Source organism: Glossina fuscipes, unplaced genomic scaffold (genome assembly GCF_014805625.2).
Source record: "Glossina fuscipes isolate IAEA_lab_2018 unplaced genomic scaffold, Yale_Gfus_2 3, whole genome shotgun sequence".
In the NCBI taxonomy this organism is placed as follows: domain Eukaryota; kingdom Metazoa; phylum Arthropoda; class Insecta; order Diptera; family Glossinidae; genus Glossina; species Glossina fuscipes.
The window spans coordinates 5,330,882-5,347,216 of record NW_023998417.1 but is presented as its reverse complement, the minus strand read 5'-3'; the positions used below and the strand labels follow the sequence as shown (position 1 = coordinate 5,347,216).

The 16,335-nt window shown below is 31.0% G+C and overlaps 1 protein-coding gene across 7 annotated transcripts in view; it reads right to left on the bottom strand.

Annotated features, from left to right (window-relative positions):
* LOC119635153 (polypyrimidine tract-binding protein 2) overlaps positions 1-16,335 on the bottom strand; it is a 246,453-nt gene that overhangs the window by 159,725 nt on the left and 70,393 nt on the right. The window contains exon 1 of one of the 7 annotated variants that reach the window (XM_038029767.1): positions 1,895-2,091. The exons of the other annotated variants lie outside the window; for them this stretch is intronic. Within the exon in view, the coding sequence (XP_037885695.1) occupies positions 1,895-1,897 (3 nt within the window). The 5' untranslated portion in view covers positions 1,898-2,091. Of the gene's footprint in view, positions 1-1,894; positions 2,092-16,335 lie in introns of those variants that run through there. 7 annotated transcript variants of the gene reach the window in all.

The window sequence follows — 16,335 nt, the reverse complement described above, 5'->3', positions numbered from 1 at the left end:
AGAGAAACGGAGAGAGAGAGAGAGAGAGAGAGAGAGAGAGTAAAAAAGTACATCAGATAAACTTGATCAAACCCAAACACAACCAATCTCACGCCATAAAAGGAATTTGCTTATATTCAGATAAACATCCTTTGAACGCATTTAAGTGGTGCTTTGGTCCATGTATTAAAGAATTATTATTCAAGTGTATAAAATTCTTTAAGTATACTACAAAAAGCTGCAAGAAAGAGAGAAATAACGTATTTTAGATTTAGAGAGAGAAAGAGAGAGACTTTGAAAAATACTGAGGCTTAAAAACATAGTCAGCCTTACAGAACGAGAAAGTTTGAAAGGCAAAGCAATTATTAATTTTAAAGGAAATTGAAACAACTTGTCAAGAGAAATAGTGAGAGAGAGAGCTAGAGTTAAAGTGACAAAGAAGAAGGGAGTGAATAATAGAGAGACAGCAAGAGTGATAGAGAGAAATAAGTGATTTCTACTAAAAAAAATGTATTGAACTCTGTTATAATTATTAAGAGAATATGTGTAGAAAAATTTATAAAATAATTTTCTTTTTAGTTATTAATAAATTTTTTTCATCTTTCAAATATGAAGAGAAAAATCATAAAAGACTCGTTTAAAAAAAAAAAAAAAAAATTAATATATATGTACTGCATATATTACACTGCTATGTATTTCGGTATAAAGTTAAATTAATTTTCTAGATCCTCACATTTCTCCAGTTATAATTAGTTAATAAATTTAATAAATAATTCTCTTCCTTATTTTAATTTCAATGTATTTTGAATCTTGATATGCGCCGGATGCCACATTCTCTCATTATCTCCCTTAATAAATACATGATCGTGCCAGCCTTTCATTATTTGCGATCTAATTATGAATGGATGATAATGGTCAAGGAATTACTTTGTAGTAATACATTGTAAAAGTAAAAGCAAATTTTAATATATTTCGTTGCTGTTTTTTTTTACTTCAAAATTTTTTTTTCGTTTTTTTCTTTTTATCTATCAATCAATCAATATAGTTCAACAACTGTTTTTGGTATTTTGAGGAAACACCTTAAAAGATATATATATTGAACATATGTAAAGCATTGAGTGCATTATGCAAATTAATAGCAAAGCGCGCTTTTGCAGAGGATACGTAGTAATGCAATCACTCTCCTGTGACGCATAGAGAGATATTGTGCCAATTGAAATCAATAATTGGGATGGCACTTTCAAATTTGATGTCATTCTCGTCAATCTATGTTCGAAAATCAACAAAATTGATGTATGCGCCCATGCAAGTGTTGCAATTTAGCATAGTATATACCCCCGTTCTCTACAAGTTTTTTCCAAAAAAATATGTGAAATTTTGTATATAAGCAGCAATGATCTTTTTACATAGAAGATACTTGTTGCTTGATATGCATTGAAATTGCTAAAGGTTTGAAAGAATTGCTCGTTGTATTACTTATAGTAAAGTCTTTAGGTCTGACAATAATTATGCTAAGAGGTAAAAATGTTGTAGAAATACGAAGATTTCTTCCAGTATCGGTATAATCAGGAAAAGGCAACGAACCTCTTCCTAACCACATTATTTCTAAGTTAGGCGGCTTTGGGTAGTAATCTTCTAGCAAAATTAATCGGAAAGCTCAATAGCCAATTAAAACTTTGCTATTTTCTCTCTTTCTGACGTTTCTCGTTTCTTTTTACGTAGTAAAGCGAACACAATTTCAGATGAATCGAATTACATAGCAGCTATTATTTATGACAATTTTTTAAGGAGAAAAACCAAACCAGGTTAAATAAAAACAAGATTTAAAAAAAAAAAATAAAAAAAGCCTTTAAAATGAAAAAAAAAGGAAAAAAAAACACCTAATTTTCTTTTTGTTGGCATTGAAAACTCTTACCATTATATAAATTGTTTTAAAATCGTTCGAGATTAGTAGCAGTAGAGTAAAATAGTATTTAAGTAGTGCTGAGGGTATTTTAACTAACGAGAATTAGATTTTTACTGGAACGCAGCACAACACACGCTTTTTTTTATTGCACTAAACACTATTGTTGTTCACTTTCTTCTTCTTATTGTTATTATTATTATTATAGTTTTACTTTTTTTTTTTTTTTCTTTAGACGTATTTTTTATTATTATTTATTTAATTTTTTTCGTTTAGTTATTTTTTATTCAGGTTTTATGATTGATTTGATTTGATTAATTTACTTCAAAGAACGACGGCAATAATCGTAGGGATAGGATATAGGAGAGTTTTAAATTCTTTTTATGGAAAGACTCAATTGGGCGTGATAGGTCACAGTCGAGCAATTGGTTATTAAGAAAAAACAAAAAAAAAAAAAAAGCATAAAAAAAACAAGATATTTTCTTTAAAACTTTTACCAATAATTTTTTATCTACAAGTTGTTGCTTTTTGTCCTCTTTTTTTGTTTTTTTTTTTTCTTTCTTCCAATATTTTAATAAAATAATTTTTTAAATATATTTATCTAAAATAATATTTATATTATTTAGAGCAATTATTTATATATGTGATTGATTGCGTTGTTAAGAGAGTTAGTTTTTTTGTAAAATACTTTTGTAATATAGAAAAGGAAAAGCGTCTTCTTTTAAAGGTGTAGATGATGATGTAAAATGTTCTTCATAAATATATATATATTGGTTTAGAAATTGTCGGGGTGTAGTAGTAATATAAAAAGAGACAAATGTATATATATATATATATAAAAAAAAGCGATCTTAGGGGGGGGCGGGGATGGTAAAAGGTAGGTTTTCTTCTTTTTATAAAGAAGAAAATTTGTTGAGAGAGGTTGGTAATGGTACGTATAAATGTATATATATATATAAAGTTTTTTGTTTTTTGTTTTTTTTTTTTATATATTTGATATTCTTTTTTCTCTTTTTGTAAAATACTAAAAGTTCTAATAATAAAATGTTATATTATACTGTGTTGTAGGTATGTAGAGAGCGTAAAGATATTTTTTTCTTTTTCTTTTCTTTTTTTTTTTTTTTTTTTTTAAATATTAATATAAGAAATGCATTAAAAAGAGAGCAAAAGAAAAAGATAGCTTATAATATATATAAATTACTTGACTAATTGATTGATTTTTTAAATAATTTGTAATTTGTTATTATTGTATTATTATTATTATTATTATTATTATTATTATTATTATATGCATACGCTACTTTTATTTGATTGTCAAAGCGCGCTTCTTGTTTATCTGTTTTTTTTTTCTAGTTTTAATTTAATTTACTCAAATCCTGACTTTTTTGGTACGAAGATTTATCTCTACTAAAACCTTAAGCAATATAGGGGATCTTATATAATTTTAACTTATTAGATACACAGAATAATTTTTATTTGATTAAAATTGCAAGGTTTGTTGTTGCTGTTGTTGTTTTTTGTTGTTGTTGCTGCTGTTTTTGTTAAATGTGTGTGGGTGTAGTAGTAGTAGTGGATGTGTTTAAGAAATATTGCACAAAAGTCTGGAGGTGAATTAACGATATATACTATTATTTACTTCTTTTTCAGCAGGCAGGCATTTAACTAACATTTGATTTTTTCACAATTGACTTTAGTTTGCTTATTTTCCGTTACTGACACGATTGATGTTAGATGTATCTATATATGTACACCTAAAATACCTATTTATTTATTTATTTTTTTTGTTTTAATTTAGTTTAGTTTTGAATTTGTTTTTCAAAATTTTGCTTTTTGTTTTCCTTTTATAAAAACAACCTTCTAATTAATTGCTATAAATTTCAATTGGTTTATCATTTTATCTTTAGCTTATTTTTCTGATATGTTATATTATAAATTTTTTATTTATTTTTTTTTTTTAATTTTTAATTTTTGATAATTCTTCAAACAACCTTTAATTTACGTTTCAAAAGAAAAAAAATATTTTCTTCAATTTTTTCTTCTTTTGTTTATGTTTTGTTTTTATTTTGCTAAAGCTTTTTTCTAATTCCTTCACCTTTGCCGCTTAAACTTATTCCTAAAATAAAATAAAAAAAGAAATCCTATACCAACACAAATCCCTGTTGAATTTATATATATATATATATATATATATATATTTACTTCTTTATTTGGCTTTTAATTAAAAAATTAACAAATTTTCTCTCGTTTTCTGTTTAAGCAACGATTTGCAAACTTTTTTTTGTTTTATAATTAACAATTTTTTCTCTCTTCTTGAGTTATAAAAGTGTACACATCATTTAAAGGAAATTGTTAGGATTTAACGGCTTTTGTGGAAAGACAGGGAAAATTGCCATCAAATGTTTATTTATTTATTTATTTATTTTTTTTTTTTTTTCACAAGATTGTTTTGCTAACCGTAATAAATATAGAAAGGTATGAAAAAGTTACACTCGTGATTGTAAGGGAATCTTTTATATGCAGCACACCACCATCCGTCCTCTATCCATTTCAAACGAAATAAAAATTGCTTTGTATTTTTGAAAGCTTACCCATAGAAGAAAATATATTTTTGCCTAATTGTAAAGAAAATGTTATTTTACGACGGCGGAAGAGTGTTTTCTCGCACAGATTAACACAGATTAGTTTACGATTGACTGAGAATATTTTTTCTGATATTCTATATGCTCTAAAACTTGTTCACTGGCTTAATAGAAGAAACTGGGCTATGGAAATTTTAGTGATTCTAAAAGTCCCAATAGCTAACGGACACACAGACAGACTTGGTTAGAAAGGGGCATTATTGTGGGCCCTCTGCAATTCATTTCCGAGTTTTGAAAATGGACAGACCAACAGTGCTGGTGGGCATGAAAAATATTTGCTTTCTAGTTTCTAAACGCAATTAAGGTTAGTTCTGTTCGGATGAAAAATTAAATAAATATAAATAAATATAAAAATGAATAAAAGCGACTAAGAAAATTATATTTCCATGACCGTTGTCCTAAAGAAGATATAAAAAAAAAAAAATGTTCATTCTCTATATATATCGAGTGGTTGCGGTTGATGTCTTCTATTTTCAAAATAAAAGTTTTAGTCGTGTTTCAAATTCTTTTGCACACTCGTAGGCACTATCTTCATTTTTGCTAACGGGACAACATTCACCACAGATTTATTTCGCAGTTGGACAGACGAAAAGACAGGCAGGTGCATTCAAAATTTTGCAAAATGGAAAACTTGTTTCTGCGCGTCAAAAGGCCAGAGGCGGACGGACATCATTCTTAAATCGATTCAGAATTACGTGATAATTAGGAATACATATACTTTGTGGGGTTGTAATGAAGCTTCCTTGTAGGCATTGCAAGCGTTTTGACAACTTGAGGAAACCCCTCAGCCTTCGTTGATTGGTATAAAAGAAAGTTTTTGTTAGAGCTGCTAGGAATTTCTAGAACATCTAGAACATCTACTAATAGTTTCAAGAAGTTGAATTTGGATTCTAATCAGCTCAGCTGTTTCATTTCTTTTAAGGGAAACTTTTCCCAATCAATCAATTCTTTGCTAATCCCGTATATGAATATACACAATTGGTTTTTTGCTGCCAACGAAAGCTGCATCTATTTATCCTAAAAAAGTTCTTACATTCTTTAAAATTTTTTGCGGATAAAACGTATTTTATACAACTATTCCGCATTGCAAGAGCTATTATTCGTTGCCGATCACGCGGCCCTTGAAGACCAATGTTTTCATATTGGAAATATATCACCGACGTTTATATAATCAAAAACGATCAAATTTTGCGAAACATTCGCAACACATAAAATGCGTTATAGTGATCACACCGAGTCCAAAGATTTGACTTCAAGTAATTCAATCGATTGTAGCGACGGGCTTTGTGGACAAAGGCAAGAAATGTAATCAATTAGTTCGCAACTGCAAGCATGAAAACTGTTTAGCCAAACAAAGCAAATACACGTTAATTTTTTCATTATAGCCCGCATGCAGTCCAGAACGACATTGAAGACACGGCGGGCTACATTGCATTATCTGGAACTTTTTCAATGTTTTGCTTACGAATGAATATAATTCTTGTTCCCTTTTTCTTTTTTTTTTTTCTTAATCTACGGACGCGATAATTAATTTGGAGAAAACTGCTCATCTTTACTCAATAAAAAAAGATGATCGATGGATGTAAAAAGCACACACACACACACACACATAAAGGAGGACAAAGTGCTATATAGGTACTAAAAAGGGAGGGTCAATGAAAACAAAAGCATTATTCAAATACTCTTTTACTGCTAGAACTATGCTGCTTCCCCGCTACCGATTGTACTAGAAATTGAAAATGTTCATAGAATCACATTTTGCCTCAATAGATTGCCACAATTAATTAATTTAGACGATATGTCTTTCTGAGTAAAATAGATGCTTCCTTTTCGACAATGCATTTCAGCTCAATAGCTTTAAAAAACACTTGGAACTTTGACGAAAGAAACGTAATGCATTCTAATTTTTAGGGAGCTCTTCCAAGAATTCTTAATTATTAAAGTACAAAATGGAAAAATTTGCTCAATGCAAAATCTCCCGTCTACTTGTCTACTTGTATTAGATTAAAGCCCAATGGAAAGGTTCATTACCTGTTCGAAACAACTTTTTTTAAATCAACTAACTATATAAGCAAACTAACTTACTTTTATAGATCCGAAAAAAGGATTTAAAGAGAAAACAATTTCCCTTTGCAACAATCACAATCAAAGCAATGTTAATTCTTTTTGGCTTTTAATTCTTATAAGAAAAAATGTTCGAAGCGAATACACATTAGGAAATGATTTTTGCAACCAATATAAAATTTGAATTCGAAGAAAAAAAAAGCACAAACTATCAGCCAAGTATCAAGTATCGTTAACAACCCTCAGAAGGAGTAAACAGAAGACTGACGGGGCTTGTTTGGATGGGATATATTTATAATTTAGTTTTAACAAAGTATTCAGCAAGAAAATTACTTAGCGAATTTTTCAGTGAAAGTTAAGTTTTCCTTCGTTAATCCTAAAAAGTAACTGTCAGGAGAACACAACAACTGCGAAAACTCAAAAAAAAAACAAACTGCCGACCGAAAATTTGCTTATATAATGAAAATAATAATATGGGAGAAAATGAAAAATGAAATAAAAAGAAAAACAAAATATATATATTTTATATATATGTATATATATGTAGAATTTACCAATTAGAGTGTAGTCAAAAATTTTATAGTTGAAATATACAAAAAGAGGATGCGTTGTTCTTTTTTTAAAAAAAAAAAAAAATAAATAATAATTTTTTTAAATAATTATTTTTTTTAAATTTTTTTTGCACCGCGAGCGTTTTTTTTTTTTTTTCTTAAAAAACTTGTAGACTGAATGAAAATATTTTCAATTTTGTTTTTTATTTTTGAAGATTTTCACAAAGTTCACACAGATTTTTTGAAAGATTTAAGTATTTATTTTTAATAGATTTTACACACTTAAACAGAGAATGTATTTTGTAGCTTGCCAAGGAGAACTTTTGTTTTATTGCAAAATTTTAATTAATTTTTTTTTTTTTTTTTTAATTTATTTTGTTTTCTTTGCAATTTTTTGGTTAATGTGACTGCAAATAATTTCGCTAATGTTTTCGTTTTTGTTTTTCTTCTTTTTTGTTGTTGTTGTTGTTGTTGTTGTTGTTGTTGTTTTTTGTAATTCCAGTTACAAAGAAAAGTTTGTCGACAAAAGCAGGATATTTTATGAGAATCGATGTTTAAAGTTAGTTTTTTATTCAAGAAAACTTAACTACGGATGAGAAATGAAAATGATTAATAATAAAGTAATAGGTTTAAGAAAAGAGAACGCACACAACACAACAAATGATTACAGGAAAAATTGCAAGAAAAAAGAAAAAAAAAAAGAAAAGGTGACGCGAGCGCAAGTAAGAGAAAGAAAGACTTAGAAAGAATTTACAAGAAATTCTTTCTAAGCGGCTGGCCAGGCAAGTAAAAGTCTACTATGTTTGCTGGCAATAATGATGATGATTGATAATAAATTTCTTGATGGTAGGAAGAAAAAGGTAGGCTTAGTTAGAGAAGAAGACCGTGTTGTCTTATAAGGTTGGTTAGTGAGACGACGACGACGACAACGACGACGACAACGACTTAAGCAACCAACTATCGAGAAATGTGGTTAATATGGTTAATATACAAACTCAGTTTGTATTGTTTGCCGTGTGTGCGTGTGCTTGTCTGTTTTCTTTCTTGGCCTCTTCTGCTCTGAAGTTCAAGTTTCATGTATATTTTACTTGGTAAAAAAGAGCTATTCTTAGTTGTTGTTTTTTTGCTTTTTTGCTGTTGTTTAGCGTGTGTGTGTGTGTGAAGAAGAAGAACAATTAACTCTTGGCGCAAGTGCTTTTTGCTAACTCAGGCCTATTTTTTGTGTGGTTTGTGATGGCTTATAAGAATTTTTTCTTCTTCTTTCCTTCTTTTGTTTTTCATTCTTTTCTTCTTCTATCTCTTCTTCTCTTAATATTCCTTATGTCATTTTTAATGATTAGAGCTTTTATTAGTTTTTAGCATAAATTTTGTTGCTGTTCGTCTCGAGACTTTAAACCTTAGCTCGGTGTGACGACTTGACTTGGTGTGAGGTGAGAGTATATTCTTTGAGGCGTTTACTCTATACTATATATATATATATATGTGTGTGTGTGGGTATATTTTTTCTTTTTTCTGTTTTACTTTTCCCGGCATTTCTTATGTATATTGCGTTTATTATTGGATTGTTTTTCAGTGACCGGCCAATTCTGTTGTGTTTTTCTCCTTTTTTTTCTTTTCGTATTGCAAACGTGTTTATTTGTTGTTTGCGTGCTTTCAACTATAACTCTGCCTGACTAACTGTCTGCCTGTCGGTTAGACGGGCTGTTTGTTGACTGGTTAGTTAGTTAGTTAGTTAGTTAGTTGGTTGGTTGGTTGGTTGGTTGGTTGGTTGGTTGGTTTACTGTTTGGTCGTAGAATATAAATTCTTACGAGATCTCTGCTTTCATTATTATTTGAAATTCAACTACAAAACGTTTATGATTTCTGAGTTTTATTTTTTTTCCTTCTTCGCTCTCTTTCTCTTTCTCTCTCTCTCTCTCTCTCTCTCTCTATCTTTCTTTCTGTTTCAGTCTTTCCCTTTGCTGCACGTTTTCTTTTCATTTCGTTGGTCTTTTTTTGCTTCTTTGACAGAAAAACCTGTAATTGATTGTTGTGTATTGAGCTTGAGGGCCAATTTATAAATAAAACGCGGCTTAAAGTAGCAACGAACTCTAAAAAAAAAAAAAAAAAAAAGAAGAGAAATAAATGCAATTTTTCTGCTCTTTTTTTTTGCTTTCTTTCTTTTTCTTTTTCTCAAACCTGAGGATCTGTAAAATATTTAATAATTGAATAATGTTTTCTCGCTTTAAAAAAAAAATAAAAAAAACAATTATAATAATAACAATAATGTACTAGTTAAAGAGCGCGTTTTGCTTTATTAAAAAAAAAATAAAAATAAAAACAGTCGTTCTCAAGTTCAAAAATAGTTAAAAGTTGTAGTCAGCATTCAAAAAATAGTTATGAAGTGCTATAATATAAGACGCTTACGCGTTGCGTCGTCTCAAGTCAAGTTTTCAATTGTTTATGAGTTCAGGTAAATAAAAAAAAAAAAAACTTTTTGGTGTTTCTTTACACACACAAACTAAGAAAATAAACGCGTTTCGAGCGTACAACACGGTTTATAGAAAACAAAAAAAAAAAAAACAAAAAAAAGAAACAAAGACAAAATGTTAGGATTTAAAGAATTCTCTATAAATATGATCCGCGTCTCTTTTATGCAAACAGCTTTTAATAGAATTAAATAAAAATTCTTTTTTATTTCTCGTTATATATTCTTTATATTATCGCCACCGATCTCTTTCTCTTGGACGTGTATTACGTGTTTGGCTAACTGTTTGCGTTAGACTAAACTGATGAAACTGAACTGATTATTATTGAAGCAGGCAGCGCAAACACAAAAGTGTGGTTAAGTTTTGTTTGGATTTGTTTTTATTTTTTTTTTTTTTTTGCTTTTATTTTATTTATTTATTTTTTATTTTTTTTTTTTAATAATATTTTGCGTGAGAGACTTAAACGACTTTGAAAATAGAGTCAAAATACTTAGCGTACTACTACTATTGTGTATGGTCGACAACGGGCGCGTTGTTGTTACTTCTTCTACTGACGTTAACGTATTAAAACACCACGCACGCACTAAACTCAATTTTGATTTCGGTCAATTTGAAGAGAAAAAAAAATAAACGAATAAAAAAGTTTTCATTTATTTTTCATTTCTTTTTTTTTTTTGCTTTTTTTTTTTTTTGCGGAAAAGTTCAGGTTACTAGTGTTATAATCATTATATTACTGATATGATAATGCTGTTGTCGCTAGTGATGGGTGATGATGATGATGATGATAACGGCACGATAATGGAAATGAAGGTGATGATAATTGCTGCTGCTACTTTTTTTTGTTTTTTTTTTTATTTATTTGTTGTTGTATATTATTGTTATTATTATTATTAATGTCGTAGTTGTTGTTGTTGTTTTTGTTTTTGTTACTGTTGTTACTATTTAATGTTGTAATTTTATTTGGTGCGTTATTACTTGATGTTGTTGTATAATACACATATATGTATATATTATATTTGTTGTAGAGCGACGGCGGACAGAATTTGGAACGGGTTAAAGCAAAGACTGTACGAAGACTGAAGTAAGAACGACTGACATTCTAAGGTAATATACTGACTTTTTATTCGGAGTTCACATCATCATCATCACACATTCACATAACATACTAGCGCTTATGAACGACAACGCTTGCTTATACACCGTACATATGCAGTAAACATGACGCTGGCGTCGCAGTTAGCTACATTATAAACACACTTACCTACTCGAAAACACACTGTGATATACTCACACATACACATACAGATACACACACACACACACACAACCCATACATAGGCAAACATATACACGACGTACACACATACCAGAAAAACTTTTTATCGTTGTGCACTTTGATTGGGATATTTTGGTGAATCTGTTGAATATTTTGCTTCGTGCAAGCTTCACGTATAGACTCGTCTTCCTTATCGTTGTGCATCTGTATACGTTCATTCGGCTCTTTCTTTTGCTTAACGTGAATTCCAATGCATTATGTTCATATGAATGTGTGTTTGCCAATGACGACGATGATGGCAACCTACAACGACGACGACAACGACAACGACAACGACAACGACGACGATGGTGACGATGACGATGACGGCTACGACGACGACGACGACGACGACGACGACGACAACGACAACGTTAACGAAATATCACACGATGCTTAACAGGTTACACTGATTTAACTTACCCCAGCTTTTATAAATTGGTATCTCTCTCACATTCTCTCTTCACTCTCTCCTACTATATGTATATATTTACAAACTTTTCGGAACGTTTTTGTAGGGAGAATTTTTTCTCCTGTTTTGTTATCTCTCGGAGTAGAAGTAAAAAGAGAATAAATCCCATTAGGTCATCACAGCTCTCTTTTTGTTTACTCTATAGCTCTTATAGCCTATAGGTAATATCGAGCTTAAAACTAAGTTATAACGGAAACTTGTTTACAAATATTAATTTTAAAAATAATTTTAATATATATTTGAAAGTAGAAAAAGCAATGGATAAAATTATCGCAATTGATGCTACTTGGAAGGCATATTAAATGGATTATACTTTTATTATTACCGCTCAATCTAACCTCAATTATCATGAAACATTATCAAGAACATTTGCACACAGATAGGCCTACAAACAGAAACTGCTACTGCTCTAATTTAGCAGTGGCAGTAGTACGATATATACAATATTTGAAAGCATATCAACAGTTACAACCTTATGACAATAAGGTGGCAACTGGTGTAAGGGGTGAAGATGAGGAGAAGAAGAAGAGGATTGCGTTAAATTCTCAACCCCCATTTTAGTCAACAAGTATGTTACAAGGTGAAAAAGAAAAACAATTTTACACACATACATGCACGCTCTCCAATCTCCATTACAAGCACATATTTCATCATTCAAAATAGGACGAGTCTCAGTCTAACGTACAAACACGTCCGTCGCAGTTTTCCCTATTTTTTCTTTTTTTTTACTTTGTACTTTACTTTCTATATCTTCCTTGCTTTTTTTTTTTATTTTATTTTGAAAATCTATTGTAGTGTTTTTGCTCAGTAACAAGTTAAAGCCAACAGTATCTGAATCTCTAGTAACAAACTAGGATGGCATGATTGCATGAAAGAGATGACCTTTGTCTTTCTATGCACACACACACACACACACACATATATATATATATATATATATTACACATATACTACATTAAATATATAGGAATATTACAAAAATAGTAAAAACCTTTTCCCACCCCTTAAAAGTAATACACACAGAATTATTGGGAAAACGATAATTGTTGTTACACCTGCTCGTTGTTACAATAGATGTCGGGGAGGGTTAAGTAGCGAGGTGGCGATGTATTCATCCATTCGTTGTAGCCGAACGATTTTCGGAATGCACAGGTAGCAGTACAATCTGTTTACTGTTCTGCACGTGCACCCTTCTTCCTAAAGTTCACCCCCTTACCGGACAACGCGTTACGAATGACGATAGTCTTATACTTGTTGAAGGTAATTGGGTTGTATTTCGAATTATTCAAAAGCGCAAGTTTCAAAACATATCAAGAGCTATTCATTCCCCTCTCTTCAGACGATAGGAGAAAAATCGCTTCGTTTGCGATTCGACTCCCCAATAAAGGGGACGAATAGACGTTATCTTAGATGAAATGTGCCCGCCATCAATGTGTTATACATTAAAATGCTCTTTAGTGTTAACACTAAAAGAGAGAATGAATACAATTTTCCATTCAAAAAAGGGTAGTTAGTTAAGAGAAAGATTTTTCATAGACAAGTTTGGAAAAAGATAATTTTTAATTTCAATACCATCCCCCCCCTCCCCACCAAAAACTTAATGATCTCCTTTACCGAAGATCTGCTTAAAAGTTCTTTAGAGTAAAGTAAATTACACTTAATACACTTTTTAACCTTAAAAGCATCCCAATATTTTCCAATTAATACAAACATCAGAACAAGCATTCTCTACCGCTTGAAGAAGGGTAATAATAAGATGGACGGGATTTGATGACTATTAGTTTCTTGTTTGCTTTCTTTTATTGAAGCAACCATTTATATCAGTAACAAGACGTGAGATGTCTCTGCTACTCTTGGCGAACTCCCAACTTGGAAAACAACAATCTTTTTTTTTTGTTTTCATTTAATGAGATAACGGGTTTTCTGGAATTGACGTGAATGTTGTCAATGGAAATGTTCCTGTACCGCAACTTTCCGTTTGATGACTTTAGCTGCTCTCTCTCCCTCTGCTTAATTAATGATTGCGTGCATACTTTTCCCTTAACTCAACTATCATTTATGGTATTTAGGATGTGCAGCCGCTAATTGAAGGTTCCAGACTAAAGTATTTGCTTTGTATAACATATCTTTCTTTCCTAATCTCAGTGGACTGTCAAATTCTTTTCTTTCAATTTTTAACTATTCGCAAAGCCTTCTTAATGTTTATAAGCCCCTTGTGTAATCTTATACATAATCCTTGCATTATGGTACGGCCTAAAGCCATTTTTGTTCCTTAAAGCGTAATCGCTAGCTCCACGTCAATGCTATTAGGTTAGTTCGAAATCCGCGTAATTAAACTTTTCGCGAAATCGCAAATTTTCATTTTTCGTTTAAGAAAATGCGATCTTAGCAAAACCACATTAATCCTCTTATCCCAAGATTTTAATGGAGGCTTGGCTCGCCCACGAGATTTCTCGTGTCCCATTTTATGAGATTTCTCATTTTTATCCTTTCTTCCCTCAAAATATTCTGTTCAAACGGCAGTTGTTAAGTTCTACTGTGCCCAAAAAGTTAGGCCATTAATTAATTTAAACTCTTCTGAATGAATCCATTTGATATTCAAAATCTAATGCTTTCAGAGTAACCACCCTCAACCCTAAATAATATTCCTCGTTAACAGTTTGGCCCATTCGCATATAGAGAGATTTTATGCATACATATATACACTGTGTGGGATTTTATTCTTATAATAATTTCTATTGAAGTCTCCTTGCCTAAAGTCAAGAAAGAACAGTAATGTGCTTAACGGAATTAACTTTCAAGAATGACTGCTATAAACAGTAGCACGATTTATCTGATATATCAAGTGATAGCAACTGCAACTCTATCGCTTAGAATAGTATGTGTGAAGATTATTGTGCGCAAAGCTAAAGCTATGCGAACACGGACAGGTTGGCTTGGTTCAAACTCATAACAAGAAGAGCTTGCTATCCAAAATGTATGAATACCATGCGAGATTACTAAACTTGTACTAATTTTCTGGCATATCTCACAGATCAGAACAAGGTTGCAAATGAGAGAGAGAGAGAGAGAGAGAGAGAGAGAGAGATAGAGAGATAGAGAGAGATAGAGAGAGATAGAGACAGACAGACAGAGAGAGACAGAGAGAGAGATAGAGAGAGATAGATAGAGAGAGAGAGAGAGAGAGAGAGAGGAGAGAGAGAAAATCGCCAATCTTAGAGTAAGCCTATAGGCCGTGATTTAAGTGTTAAGGGTACAGTGTCATTCTTCTTTCGTTCGTTGTATACAAAGAATTTGTCTTTGTTAAAATGTTTGTTGATACATTTTCCTTTAGACAACATTTTCGTTAAAAAAATGTGTCATTTTACTGCTGCTAACTTCATTTTTCTGTTCTAATATATTCTTCTTAACATTTCATTAGACTATCCTGCTATAAAAACTATCCTTATAAAGGAGAGTTTGTGTTCTTAATGAACGGTAATTATTTTTCATTTCTTTTTTGAATAACAAACTTACCCACTAAATAGATTAGATTAAATCCAAAGATCTTAGAAGCTATGTTTGCTTACCTGTAAAGAGACCAAAGAATATACATAAATTTATTAATAAAATAATTATTACTCAGCAAACACAACCTCTATCCTCCCATAACACAAATTTAAAAGATAATTGACTCTACAACAAACAGAACAAACAGAGAAGCTGCTAAAAATGAGATACAAAAACCAAAAAGTCTGCTTTCATTTTGCTAACCATTGTTATGGTTTAAACAAAATAAATTATATTCCAAGGAATTAAAGAAAAAAAAAAAAAAGGAAATAAGAAAACAATTCAAACGACTTGCCAAACAACGACTAAAATTTTTCATATTCATACAATGTGTACTTACAACACATGGGCATAGCATTGCGAAATGATAACATACTACGTAAGTGTAACAGGCGTCTTGTCTTGTTGCATAACCTGCTCGACAGCAACGTTTCTTACCGTCGCCCCTAGTCACCCGTTTATGTCAAAGGGTTTATTTTACCTATGCTCTGATGGACGTTTTTCCCTCGGACATCTTGGCAGCGAAAGGATTAGTTGTTACAAAACTGCTAGTCACATTCATACATCAATAGTAAATCGTTATTATAAACGAGAGGGAAGCATAACTAGAATGCGTACAAATACGGTAACGTCGGAGTAAAATATGCTTTGCATAATATCTGTTCCAACCTTGCATTAAAATTTATTAAAGCAAATGCTTGCATGGCTTTCAAAAGCTTGGGCGAATTCAGGTAACGAGAATATAAGGTCAGAAGTACGGATGTAATCTCTTTACTAGTCAAACTTTTTTAAAGCCGTAGCTGGAATCTGAAAAAACAGAAAGGCGCGAATTCACCTTTTTTAATGCCTCTTCTTATCAAATATATATATATATCAATTACAAGTATTTCAAGTGTCGACTAATAAACTCTTAAACTCCAAATTGAAATTCATTACCGCAGCTTAACCGAAAAACAGTAAATAGTTTTATAATAAATAGGTTTTATATAAGAAAAGTACAGCACCGGCGACCAACACAAAAGCAAAACTAGCAACAATTCAATCATTATCGTTATTATTATTATTATTATTATTATTTTTATCATCATTATCATCATCCTCATCATCATCATTCATAACCATCTTCATAATTGTAATCATCTCGTGTGCTTTATAAATGCATGGAATGAAGTGCAGATATAAACAGTAAATATTGCGGCAGCCTGCTTTTGCTTCACTCATTCTCCACCATTTTACCAAACGACGACGACGACAACGACGACAGACACAGCACCAAGAAATGCAGTGACGCAAATTGCAAGTAACGAGTTACAATGCGAACGCTTGTTGTTTCTTTTTTTTTTTTTTTTTTTTTTTTTTTTTCAGGCAATGTTTTGCTAGAGAAACAGTTTCGAC